We start from the raw sequence: 14,267 nt of genomic DNA, 5'->3' as shown, positions 1-14,267 counted from the left end.
AGTTTTAAACTTGCGTGTTGGATTAGCAGCGTTAAGAGTTCATTTCCCACTTAAAGTATTGTGGTTTTTTTTATCATGGGCCAATTAGCTTGCTAGCACTCCCCTCTGGCAAGCTCTTTCATCTGTTTAGTGCTGGATAGCTTGAGAATTGTGCTGAAGCCAGCCGTATAGCTTCAGTTTATACTGCACCCGTGGTTCCCAGAAAATCCCGTGTCCTTCCTTTTGTTTATTGTGGTCTAAATTCCTTGCATCATCCCCACAGTGTAGAAAGTCTAGCATAATACGGTCTCTGCATATTAAACATAGCAGCCCTTGGCGGTGGCGACTCTTTTATTGGGTAATTTGCTTGCAACCCCTGTTTACAAGGATGTGGATGTATTGTTATGGCTGCTAGCCAGCCATTCCTTTGTCGGGGAGATGGCTGGTTAATAGCCTAGGATAGCTGCTAGTTGTCTTTTAATGGGAGCTAATCATTAGGCAGACTCTTGATGTAGAGATCTCTCCAAAAAAGTTTCAAATAGAGGATGGCTTGGAAAGTGAAGTTATCTCCCTTCCTGCAGCCAAAGCTGGTGTAAGGTGCATGTGTGTAGCGAGATAGAGTCAGTATGCATGGAATTGCAATTGTCTTTCCATATGCCAGGCAGTGGTCTAAACCACTGAGCCTTTTGGGCTTGCCAATCAGAAGGTCGGCAGTTCGAATCCCTGCAATGGAGTGAGCTCCCGTTGCTCTGTTCCAGCTCCTGCCAACCTAGCAGTTTGAAAGCACGCCAGTGCAAGTAGATAAACAGGTACCACTACGGCAGGGAGGTAAACAATGTCTCCGTGCGCTCTGGTTTCCATCACGGTGTTCTGTTGTGCCAGAAGCGGTTTAGTCATGCTGGCCACATGACCCAGAAAATTGTCTGTGGACCAACGCTGGCTCCCTTGGCCTGAAAGCAAGTTGAGCACTGCATCCCATAGTCGCCTTTGACTGGACTTAACCGTCCAGGGGTCCTATACCTTTTACCTTTTGACTATGTTCCTGCGTCTGTCTAGATTACACTGTGTTCCCCCCATGTTAGTAGCCGCAATGTAGTTCAGTGGTCAGGGAAGGAGCAGGCCATTTGTTTACTTTTCCTCCCAATCAGATTTGTGTGTGTGTGTTTAATCACTTTTTTTTAAATGCTCCTGCTCAATTACTTCAGTAATATCAAATAATCTTTTGAAGCATTTTAAAGTCAAATAGAGGGGGAGAGGCGTAAAAATGGTAGCAGTACCACAGCAATAGAGTTCTGATTGCACAAAAGGATGGGTACCTTTGTAGGTGCGCTTGAACACATCATAGGCTCATTTGAAACAACGGCTGCACATACACAATGATGATGATGATTATAATTTTACTATTTGTATTCCGCCCATCTGACTGGGTTGCCCCAGCCACTCTGGGCAACTTCCAGCATATACAGAAACATAATAAAACAGAGAGATATTAAAAACTCCCCAATACAGTGGTACCTTGGGTTAAGAACTTAATTCGTTCCGGAGGTCTGTTCTTAACCTGAAACTGTTCTTAACCTGAAGCACCACTTTAGCTAATGGGGTCTGCCACTGCACCGCCGTCGTGCGATTTCTGTTCTCATCCTGAAGCAAAGTTCTTAACCTGAGGTACTATTTCTGGGTTAGCGGAGTCTGTAACCTGAAGCGTCTGTAACCTGAAGCGTCTGTAACCCGAGGTACGACTATACCATACATCTAAAACAGATGACTTCCTTGAAGAATGATGGGAAATGGTAGCTTACACCTCACAGAGCTAGAGTCCCCCAGCACCCTCAACAAACTACAGTCCCAGGGTTCTTTGGGGAATGTCAAGTGCTTTAAACGTATGGTGTGTGTGCAGCCAATGAAGTGCAGGCCCCTTGGGCAGGGGCGGAGCCTGCTGCCACATGGTCACCTCCGCGAGTTGTGTTGTTTATCCATGGGTGTATCATAGCTGAAAGGGGCTTTTTCCTTTTCCCACTTGGAGTTGAAAGATACGGACAAAACCAGACGCTTTGGTTCTAGCTTGTTATATCGCGGAATTTATTGTTTGCCCTCGAAGGAAGGGGATGCATTTCCTTCCACTCCACGGAGCTCCCTTGGAAATGAATTGCTCAGTGCCAGGTGAGGACACTGGCTTCTCATAGGCTCCCATTAAAGCCCCTCCGAGGCAGGCAGGGCTTCCTGAGAGCTGCCCCTCCTCCTTCCTGTTGTGAAACAAAAGCTGTCACTTCCTTTCTTGTGTTTCTCTGGCACCAACCGTCATCTATGCCGAAAGCTGAAGGCACTAAAATAAACAATAAAATAAACAACAGGGAGGCAGAATTATCGCTGCAATCAGTCGAGGGGGGTCATATCAGGCTCTCTCTTGGAACGGCAAACACATAATTACGGAAACAAAAGGGATTCTTTGTTGAAGATTAGTGAAAACAATATCCATTGGGAAGATAAATTAACGTAGCTATGCATCTGCAAGAGCCTTGCGTGAAATATTAGCTTTTTAGCTATGTTGAGTGAGCGCTGGCAAATGTTTATGTGCAAGAAAGGTGGTAGCCTGTTTTCCGTCAGTTGCTGGTTCTGAAAAAGAGGCACACGTATTACGTTATACGAGTTAGCACCTCACAGTATGGTGCTGAGCAAGTGAGCTACATTTTCCGGGCGTGGGGTGGGGGGGATCCAACGTCATGCTGTTGTACTTTGGAAAGCTTTGAAATGCCATCCTCGATGCACAACAGCTGTGTTTTTGCCTTTTGACACGGCAAGTGATTGATTGGTCTAGTATTTCAAATAGAAGCTTGTTTAACAGTCAGGGGGAATCTATTACACCTCATGAGAGAGGAGCCGTTTCGCAGAAAGGCAGGCAGTGGCTGATTCCTGGGGAAGTGGAGATTTGTTGAGTCCACTAGAGCAGTGTTCCCCAACCTTGGGCCTCCAGCTGTTTTTGGACTACAATTCCCATCATCCTTGACCACTGGTCTTGCTAGTGAGGGATGATGGGAGTTGTAGTCCAAAAACAGCTGGAAGCCCAAGGTTGGGGAACACTGCACTAGAGGATCAAGTGCAAGTTCAGTTTAAAGGAGCATCCAGTACTCCTAGGGAGAAAAGCAGTAGCACACCGATGGCATACGCTTAGCAGGGAGTAAGTGCATTCGGAAATCAAGAGGGTACCATTTTGCCTACTGTTTTACAGGTGGGGATCGCTGCCCAAAGGCACAAGTACTATCAAAAACCCATCTGGCAGGGATTTGGAAAGTTGATAGTATTGACCAACAGATGTGCATTTGCTCAGTGAACCAGCATCATCCCATGGCTCTGAGCCGAGTTCCCTTGTGCCTTCAGTGTGGGTGGAAGCAGCCCATTGCATGCCTGGTCCACAGCTAGAATATTAAAATGGAATAGAGGCAGGAAGCTTTTTTTAAAGGGCAGTAGTGGCTGGTGGAATGGAGCAGCATTGCTTACCATTGCAGAGGGTGCCGCTGGTAACTGAGATGGGGGAGGCAGTGGGGTGGCTGGCATGATGTGGGTGCAGCGCTGGAGCCTGTCCATTTGCTCCAACTTTGCTCCAGCCTCCATGCCAGCTCCCCTCTGGTAGTGACCTCTGCCAGCCTTTACTGGTTAAGGGTAAGCGTGGCATGTAGAAGTGTACAGTGGTACCTTGGGTTAAGTACTTAATTCGTTCCGGAGGTCCATTCTTAACCTGAAACTGTTCTTAACCTGAGGTACCACTTCAGCTAATGGGGCCTCCCGCTGCTGCCATGCTGCCAAAGCATGATTTCTGTTCTCATCCTGAAGCAAAGTTCTTAACCCAAGGTACTATTTCTGGGTTAGCAGAGTCTGTAACCTGAAGTGTATGTAACCTGAGGTACCACTGTACCCCACTTTAGAGGAATATGTACTTTATTTTATTTTTAAAAGAGGAGAGGGCTTGTCAGAAACCTCTCTCGGAACCTTTTACTTACACTTCAGAAAAATAAAAGAATCAGACATTTTAAAAATTCCTCTAGGACAAAGACACTTCTCTGATCTGGATTTTTAAAAAAACACACACACATGCACAAAAACCTGGGAGATTCTACATGCCAGATCCTCTTAGCATCACAGAACAGAGTGGCTGCCTCTTGCATTCACAGTCCCCCTGGTACACACTAATTACCTGTACTATAGTTATCATATAACATGTGTGTGTGTGTGTGTGTGTGTGTACCCACACATTTTGGACTGGGAACCTGAAGTGATCATCTCTAAAGCCTTTCGGAAGCCATAGAAATACTGGAGCAACTCAAAACAAAAAAGGCTCTTAAGAATGGGGAGAACAAAAAGGCAAGAAGAGGGAGCTACCTGCTCCCATCTAACCATCTGGATGAAGGGCAGGGTGGTGGGGGCAAAGCTAAGCCCAGAGAAAATTAGGGGCCATTCCTGCTGTTGTTCTTGGATTCCCACCCAGTGCTGCTTGCTTTTCTGGATCTCCTCTCTTTCTCATCTGCCTCAACGTGCTAATGAAATGCATCTGATGCCATCAGATAAAGTTTTTGTCCTCCTTGACAGGGAAGGACAAGCTGACAAATGGGCCTCGGTTGCTGTATTTTGAGGGCCTGAATTAATCCCATCCTTCAGTCTGCCCTTTAACGCTGGAGCTCTATCTCTCAGTCTGCTGCTGTCATCAGACAACTGCTTGGGCTCTCTGTTTGCTCCTCTTCCCCTCCTCTCCCCCCTGTGTTGCTCTCTTCCTCAGTTTGGTCACGTCCGCACAGCTCCTGCTTAGAGGAAGAGATGTGGTGTCTCAGCACAAGCCAGTCCTCGCAGTGTACGCAAGCAGGGGAACCTCGGCCTCGGCTGGCATTCCCCCAACCTCATCCCACACTGAGTGATAACCAAAAGAGCAGCAGAGTATGTGCATCTGGCTTCCTCCACCTCCGACCCTTTAAAAGCAGATTTGCGGGCACCTAGGGCCCTACAGAGGGACGTGTGTGGCGCTGTGGGTTAAACCACAGAGCCTAGGGCTTGCCGATCAGAAGATCAGCGGTTCGAATCCCCACGACGGGGTGAGCTCCCATTGCTCAGTCCCTGCTCCTGCCAACCTAGCAGTTCAAAAGCACGTCAATGTGCAAGTAGATAAATAGGTACTGCTCCGGCGAGAAGGTAAACGGCGTTTCCGTGCGCTCCTCTGGTTCGCCAGAAGAGGCTTAGTCATGCTGGCCACACGACCCGGAAGCTGAATGCCGGCTCCCTTGGCCAATAAAGCGAGATGAGCGCTGCAACCCCAGTGTTGGCCACAACTGGACCTAATGGTCAGGAGTCCCTTTACCTTTACTAGGGCCCTACAGATGTTGGACTGTAGCTGCCATCCTCCCTGACCACTAGTCATGCTGGTTGAGGCTGAAGGGAACTTGTTTATTTGCAAATATTTCTATCCTCCAACATGAAGAGGGGGGAATGGTGGCGAAGAGCATAAAATCAACAAGGAAGTTACATTAATAAAAGTTCAAAATGCATCACAGATTAATACATCGGCACAGCTGGATCACCCATCAGAGGAATTCTGAGTGAACAGAGGAGTTTAAGCAGGTGCCTACATGTCAGGAGTGCCTACTTGGTGTTCATTTGAGAGCACACACCAAGGGGGGTGATGCCACCATTTCAAAGACCCTGGATCTTTGTGGACTTAAGTTGTACAAGTGACAATAAAGTATTTCAATTCAATTCAATGAAGACAAACCTCAGGAGCAAATGGCACTACTAAGGAGTGTCTCTCTCGAGAATTGAGGTGTCCAGACAGGATTACAAGGTAACTTGATCCCAAGCTGTTCAGGGCTATATGGTAATAAGAAGACCTTCATGACGGCACATTCTGAGGAAGCTCTACAGAGACTTGTCAACCAATTTGCCCAAGCCTGCAGGGAGTTCAGTCTTACCATCAGCCTGACAAACTCCAACATCCTGGGTCCAGACGTTGCCAGTATTCCATGCATCAGCATTGCTGACCACACACTCGAGGTGGTAGATGAGTTTTTCTGCTTGGATTCCACCCTAACCTGCATCCTCTCGATTGACACTGAGCTGGACAAGCATATTGGCAGTGCAGCTACGGCAATGGCTCGCCTCTCCAAAAGGGTATGGGTGAATGTGATGCTAACGTCTCATACCGTGATGAAGGTCTGCCAGGCTTGAGTGCTGAACACGCTGCTTCATGGAAGTGAGTTGTGGTCAAAGCCACTTCCGAGCTGGAGAGGAGGTGGGGCTGCGGGCCCACCCCCTCCCCACGCATGCGGGGGCTGGCTCACAGCCCCCGCGAGAGCTGGGGAATCCTCGGGCGCGTCACTGCCCCGGCCAGCCAATCAGCGGGTCGGGGAGGCATGGCTTAACACATTTAAGGCTGGCGCGCCCGGGGACTTTCCTCTCCTCCCCGTTCCAGCTGCTTCGGTACGAATTTTTCCACTTGGCAAATTTCCAGCCATTTGGTTTTTTCGCCTACCTCGTAGCAAACGTCACAACTTTCCCGGTATTGGCGGTTAGGCATTGGCAGGGGTAATTGTTATGCAAATGAAGGGGGGAAGGAAGCCTTCCCCCAAAGCGAAGGGTAGTCTGGTAAAGGACTCTGGGGGGTGTTGCCCTGTCCGAAGCCTATGGAGGTGTGGGCCTAAGGCACGCCCCCAAGCGGTGACACCCGGGGGATCCTAGTTGGCGTACTTCAGCAGGACTCCCCCGGTTGGTGGTTAACCCTTCCCGGTCTCCATGCCAGGTAGTCGATAGGAACCAATGCCTAAGGCCAATACCTCTCAATTCCTGTAATCAATAAAGTTGTGGCCTTTTATGCCCATTAGCCTTAAATAATGTGTCCTCTGTCTTCATTTCACAAGGGGGGAGGGGACTTGCCACGCAACTTACACAATGAGCTGCGTCAGGAGGATTTTGGGTATAATAATAATAATTATTATTATTGTCACTACACCACCTGTGTGCAGTGAAATTAAACGAGCCGCCCCCCCCCCCAATACACTCAGTCTTGTTCGCACTCTGTGTGCTTGTCGGAAGTCAATTGCACCACTATTTTTTTCCATTCAGCAGCCCAACAGCCCATGGATAAAAACAGTTCTTTAACCTGTTGGTGCGGCTGACTATACTTCTGTATCTCTTGCCTGAAGAGGTGCTGTCTAGGGTGTGAGTTGTTCCTAAGAATTTTCCGCGCTCTCCTGAGGCAGCGGTCTCCCGCAATGTCATCTAGCGAACTCCAGGGACAGCACATGATATCATGTGCTGTATTCACCACCATATCAAATGGCAGGACAGAATTCCAAACAAAGATGTGCTCTCCCGAGCCCAGCATGTTCGCACTCCTGTCCCAGTGACATCTACATTGGCCTCATCATGTCCACAGAATGGAAGATAGTGGGATCCCCAAAGACATGCTTTACGGGGAGCTGGCTTCAGGCACCAAGCCATTGGCAGACCAATGCTGTGTTACAAAGATGTCTGCAAACGCGGCATGAAGGCTGGCAACATCAACCATGGGAATCCCGATCGCAGTGCCTGGAGACGGGCAGTCAGGTCGTGCATCCTTACCAGTGACCAGAGGAGGAATGTTTGGTGGGAGGAGCGCAGACAGAAGAAACGCCATGGTGCATCTGCAGCAGCACAACTGGATGCCTTCACCTGCCCCAGCTGCAACAAAACATGTCTCTCCCCTATCGGTCTCTACAGCCACAGCAGGCGCTGTAACCTTCCAACGAACGGTTGGACTTCACCCCCAAAGGAGCACTCCTCCATTGTCCCCCGAGATAGACAGATGCCAGCAACTTAGTGTTTTTTACCTTGGTGTTTTTGCATCCAGTCACGAGTCCAGTTGCTGCATCGCCACGCCTAATGGGGAGCCTGTGTCTCTCCATATGCTGCTGGACTTTGACTCCCATTGGTAGGGCCAACGGTCGGGGATGATGGGAGTTGTAGTCCGGTAATCTCTGGAAGGCCACAGTTCCCTCACTGCTGACCAAGCACTGATGAAAAAGACATTGAGAACACTGGTTAACCTGTGGCAAAGACACAGGGAAACCATTAATCAAGCCACCTTCATGCACTCACTTCTCTTTTGACTCTCCTGGTGCACAGAAACAGGTTCTCTCACCCAGGGGCAGAAACAGCTTCTTTCTCCGACTGCAGGTCACAGGCAAAAGTGTTCATTAAACCCATTTTCCAATAACCAGAGCCTGAAAAGCAGGGCAGGGGGAGAGCCGAATCCTACGAAACTTACACGCACAACCCAGGGATGTTGTAGTCCACTGACATCTGGGAGACTACAGGTTCTCCACTCCTGCTTTAGAACTAGGTGGGAAATGTAGTAGCTACAGCTTCATTTGTTTCTTCTCTGCCCTTTACAACCTTTTCATGCCCCCCCCTCCATGCTGGACCTGCAGGGCAGGGGGCTTCCGATGCAACTTTTTCAGTCCGTAAAGAGGTAGAGCAAATCACCAGGTTGTAACCTTGCAACTGATCCTCTTGTAATATGTACGTGTGCATCAAAAATACATAAACAAAATAGAAGAGTTACATCAGAGTAATTACTAACAGAATGAGATGCCTTTATAATATGTTTTTCCTCTTTCTGTGTAATTAAGCACATCTGTAAGATGCGCCGGAAGCTTGGAGATTTCCTGTATACTTCATCATTGTATTACAATTTGTACTTATAATTTCCCTCCCACTATCTTCATAAGGAATTTGATAAATATTGCTGCCCCAAAATTACCTTTAAAGTCATTGTGGTGGGTTTTGTTTTCTTTCTTTCTTTGCTGACAAAATACCAGCCCCGGATGGGAAAATATTTCATACTCTGAAGCAACTGGTCACGGGGTTGGTATTTCTCATTCTCTGCCTCAGCCCTGCAAAGCACATTCTGTTCATACACCTTGGTGTGCAAAACCGCATTTGACAGGTGAAGGGAAAACCATGTTAATTTTTCTGTTCTGATAAAGGCAGACAAGTAGCTTTGGGGTGTGTTGTGTTGAAAAATATCCCGTTGACTTGAGAGCCTGTTCATTCTTACAGCTTTAAAATGTGGCTTAGGGTTCCTAAATGCTCCTGAAAATGCTTCAGCCTTAGCTTTGGGAATAGTAATATTTACTGACAGTCCTGCACGGTGGGCCCATCTTTCTAACACCCCCCACTCCCCACCCTTCACAGAAAAGGAGAGAGATTTTCTCACCAAGAGGTTACCTTGCAGAGAAACATTGAAGCTTTCGGTTCAATAGAGATTTTCAAGTAAAGACTCTGGTTCCATTAAGTTTCAGAGGGGGAAATAAAGAAAGATCTGGTCTAATTGGGAACTATTATTATTATTATTATTATTTACTATTTTGTATTAAATTTGTATTCCACCCTCAATCAAAGATCCCAGGGTTGTTCACAACAGAAAAATAAAGAATGAGAATACAAAATACACAATAAAACAAAGACAGAAAACAAACCCCAAACACCTTCCACAAACACATTTTTTTAAAAAAATTGAATGTTAATCAGCCGAATACCTGGTTGAAGAGAAACATTTTCACCTGGTGCCTAAATATACACAATGAAGGCGCCAGGTAAGCCTCCTTGGGGGAGAACATTTAACAACAAGGGAAGCCACTGTAGAAAAGGCCTGTTCTCTCTTGGAGACGGCGCACAAAGAAGGGCCTTAGATGATGTTTGCAGGGTCTGGGTCCGTTCACATGGGGAGAGGACTCCCTAGGACATACCTGATGGACATTAGTTGCACACTCTATGGTATCTGCTGCAACCAATGAATGCAGCAAATGGGTGCTTTAGCTGAGATTCCAGTATTGCAGGGGGTTGGACTAGATGACCCTCGGGATCCCTTCCAACACTATGATTCTATGAATGTGAGTATAATAGGCACACACAACAACCAAATTTCTTACTCATGTCTGTCTATTGACAGCACTGGGGAGAGAGAAAATAAATGTCCTGTAGAGATGGGGAATGAACAGCCTTTTCCAGCTTGATAAGGACATCTTCCAAGGTCTTGGGTGTCACCTTAATTTCCTTTGCTTTGTTGTCAAAACCATCGCTGTGGATGACGCAAGTGTTTGTGTGGTGTGGTGCTATGGAAAGGTTACGTACATAAATTTTAGTGAAGTTGACTCTTTAAGCACCTATCACCAGGGGTGGTTGTACTACTCTAACTCTTTCCATACCTGATGCTTCTCTCCCTGCTAAATGAAGGGGCCTCCAGTAGCAGACTCTGCCTGTCTCCCTGTCTTCATTCAGATATTTAATGAACTCGCATAGATTGGGGACAGAGTTTTCCCCCCCCCGCCCCCATTGAGTACCCAGGGCAACAGCAGCAGCATATTGTCTTAAAATGGTTCCTGTGTCTCTTGGGCTGTAATTGGGCGCAGAGAAACGGTGGGAGGAACCAACTGGGGAACCCTCAAGGGAAGAAGGATCAGTGCCAGGGGATTGGTGGTGGGATGATGATGAGTGGTCAAAAGGAGAAGACTGGGAGAAGGAGGTTTTGGAAGCTAAAGAGGCAACAAGGCTAAGTGAGCTGGGAGAATCAGTGTCAGAGGGAAGTCCAGAATCAGAGGCAGAAGCTGAAGCTGAAGCAGGCGAGTGGTACGAGGGAGGACAAGAGGCAGAGAGATGAGTCAAGCTGGTGAAGAGTCGCAGGTGTCTTGTTCTCATGCTGTGAAAAGCTCCCCTCCCTCCTTGTCTACAAGAACCGGAAGGGGCGTGAAAAGGGTGGAGGAGAGGTTGGCTTCACACCGGCGCAGTCTCTGACTGCTTGGAAAAAGCCCTGGAGAGGAGGGAACTTTGATGACTGTGGGTAGACAGGGACTTTCGGTCTCAGCACATGATCCATGGGGCTAAGCTGCTGTGCTCATTAGGCCTGACACTGCACCAAGTCTGTGCAGATTGTGTTCTGACTAATGAAGACTCAACTCCAGCTTGAGCAGTGTTATTTACTGCTGGCCTACTCATAATATGGGCTCTTGTAAGTCCTGCATGGTGTTTGATACTGGTGCTGGGGTGCACTTCAACAGTGCCACCACAGCAGCCAATATGTACCCATACCTGTTATCAGCATCGCTACACATACAATCACCGTTCTTTCCATTTTCAGTGCTCAGACTGACACTGAGAGGGAGTCAGGAAGCTCAGGGGAATCCCACTTCACAGAAGTATTTAGAGAAAAAAGAGAGAAAAGTGGGTAGTCCCACAAAACAGCCCAAGGAGGACCAAGCATACTCAGGGGCCACTGAATGATGACAGACTGTTTGGTTTGGGGAGAGGAGGAGAGGATGAAAATGAGTCCTCCACTCTGTAATGTTTTGTTGCAGGTCTCACTGGTTCTCTGTGCTTCTGACGTTTGGGGTGTTAATGTAGCCATAGCAGAATCAAACCATGGAGAAGAGGGTGGCAATATTGGGGAGGGTGTGGCGGGTTGTCTGGTGCAGTGAATGGAAGCACTCCCTGCTCCAACAATTCATTGCAAATCACACTCACAACTCCTATTGTCACACGCACAGAATGAGCACAATAGAGGTGCATTTCACAGCACATGTTGTTGACTTCAGCAGGCATTGACTGCAAGTCTCCCGCTGTCTATCGGACCATCTTTTCTCTCTATCAATGGGCAGGGAGGGGGTGTTTGTAGCATCGATGGGTGACTCTTAACCTGTCACTTGCTCTGGGTTGACTGGCTTCCTCTTGTCTTCTAGAACCCTACAGTCCAGCCGTGTGGGTGATGATGTTTGTGATGTGTCTCACTGTCGTTGCCATCACAGTCTTCATGTTTGAGTATTTCAGCCCTGTTGGCTACAACCAGAATTTAACCAGTGGCAAAAGTAAGTAAGTTTCCAAAATTGCGCACAGCAAGTGAGCCTTATTATTTTGGTGGGGGCAATGACAAAAAGCAGGGTGTAATAAGCATGAGCCACCCTGCTATTATACACTCCACATTTAAACAGTTGCAAAAGATAAACAATTCTCAGTGTCTCATCGAAAGCCTTGACCTTTGGAAAGAGAGCCCATGGCAATCTCCAGCAGGTGGGATTTCTCTGCCTCCCCACCACAAGAGTCCCATGGCATTCCAGTTTCTGGTGTAAGGATTCCTCCATTTATTTAGTAACTTGAGTTATGGCATTTCCAGACATCTCCTTTACCCAGCAAAACCGGGGTGCGGTACAGCACTCTGTGGCGACCCAACGATATTTATTTCTTTATGGTCGCTGTCTTTTTCACACCACCAGCACCGATAACATTTCCATGTGCACACATAAACCCCAAACAAGAGAATGGAAATGTGGCAAAGGAGACTGGTAAAGATCTCCGCTGAAATATGTGCCGTTCGATGTTGTTAAATATTTAAGACCTGCCAGACATTTTCTGCAGTTCGTGACAAAATCTGGAAAAACAACCCTTTAGATTTTAGGAGAGCAAACTGAAAAGCACCCAAAATGCCCACTTAGAGTCCCCTGCTGTGGGGAGAGAGACCCAGGAGCCTTTCAAGCAAACTATACGGACACTGACAGGACTCTCTGTCCTGTTTATTTACATGTGTATAGATGGACCAGGTGTAAAAGCAAACAGGGCTCCTGTGCCTTTAAAATAGATGCACAGAAGGGAACATGTCAATGCAGATTTTCTCACCTCTGCATGACAAAGCTGCAGAAATTCTGGCTTCTTTGCAGCTATGGAAGGCACCAGATTGCATCTGGTAGTCGGCACATGCGAAGGCCGTTTAGAGACAGTGCCCTGCCCTGACTCTTTCCTGTAGGATATAGTGCCTTTGGATCTCTTCCGAATCAGTCTAGAGGGTACCAAGGAAGCCCTCCTGATCACCCAGGAGCTGGTCCTGAAGTGTTCCTCCTGCAAGGGCAGCAGTCTGTGCGAAGAAACAAATGCATCCATTGCAGGCCGATCCGATCCAGCTCTGAGTCATGTCAGCATCTTTTGTGTCTGAACTGTCAACAGCTGGCCGGATCAGCCAGCCTGATTTGTAGGCTCGCCTGTAAACTCCGTGAGCGGCTCCTCCTGTTAACAGCTTCCACGTCTTAAGTGAGCTGGGCAGAAGATTTCTCACAGCTGCTCGGAGAAGCTGTCAGCCCCAGGCCAATCCTACCATCCCTGCCCTTGATAAATGCTCATTAAAACTCACACATCCTGACATGCGGGGAATGAAAAGGCTCCTCGGGTGCTGAGAGATAGGTCCCACACACCCTCCAGCCACCTTTGGCTAGCCTTTTCCCCGGGAGAGCTCCCCAAATGCCACCGTCCCACTTGACCTCTGAGAATTTGCTGCTGAAGGTGGATCAAACAAAGGTAAAAGATGCTGGAAGTCAGGAGGAGACTGGTAGCTACAAGGAGAGAATAGCCTGGAATAAAAATATACAACCTATTTTTAGCTTTCATCATCCAACTCTGTAAAAAAAAACCAAAAAACCCTCTGGCAGAGTGTGAGTAGCTGGTACCCTGCTGCTTCCTTCCTTCCTTCCTCTCACTGGGAGCTGCCTTTGAACCATTCTTCACATTCTGGGTTTTCGATTTTAGGGTGGGTTTTTTTTTGTTTTTTGGCTTGTTTGTTCAGTATTGTTGCATTCTTAATTTAGAAATGGCAGCAGAATCTCATAACTGCAAACAGGAGGGAAATGGAAATATGAAGAACTCGCAAACGTTCCTAACTGTGCCACCGTCCCTCCTTTGGCATCATTATTACCATGACAAGGGACTGATGTCAATGCCCCCCACCTTCAAATCACCTTCTTCCTGCCGGGTCGAGAAAACAAGGACCAGAGTGTGGCCTGCCATGTGCGTTGGGCTGGTGACATGTTGGGACAGCTTCATAGTTGTCAATGGCGGCCATGAAATCCTGAGACTCCCCATGCCTTGGCATGGATGTTGAAGTCTCTCAGAACCAGCAGTCTGGGACTCCTCCACACTGTCTCTGAGACTAGCTCTGTCAGCTCAGGCACGGAGACTGCTGGGCAGCGAGGCAGGCAGTAAACCAGCAGAATCCCTAATCTGTCCTGAATGCCCAATGCCAGGAACACACACTCTAGATCCCACCCCCAACTGGACAGAGAGCCTGGAGATAGAGAATCTCTATGGACCACAGCAGCTCCCTCTCCCCGAACCTTGAGTCTGGCCTGATGCTGCACCCAGGTGGGCACAGCTGGGTGAGACCAACTCCACCCTGTTCACCCACCCAGGTTTTTCAGTGACACATACCAGATCTGCCTCCTCATCCATAATCAGAT

The 14,267-nt window shown here is 47.9% G+C and overlaps 1 protein-coding gene across 2 annotated transcripts in view; it reads left to right on the top strand.

The window, feature by feature from the left end:
• Positions 1 to 14,267, top strand: part of GRIN2C (glutamate ionotropic receptor NMDA type subunit 2C) — a 104,164-nt gene that overhangs the window by 76,009 nt on the left and 13,888 nt on the right. For both annotated transcript variants that reach the window (XM_083487108.1, XM_083487107.1), the window contains exon 8: positions 11,730 to 11,855. In XM_083487108.1, the coding sequence (XP_083343234.1) occupies positions 11,730 to 11,855 (126 nt within the window). The remainder of the gene's footprint in view (positions 1 to 11,729; positions 11,856 to 14,267) is intronic.

Source organism: Podarcis liolepis (assembly GCF_965112155.1).
Source record: "Podarcis liolepis genome assembly, chromosome: 2".
In the NCBI taxonomy this organism is placed as follows: Eukaryota; Metazoa; Chordata; class Lepidosauria; order Squamata; family Lacertidae; genus Podarcis; species Podarcis liolepis.
This window is presented reverse-complemented; position numbering and strand designations above follow the sequence as displayed.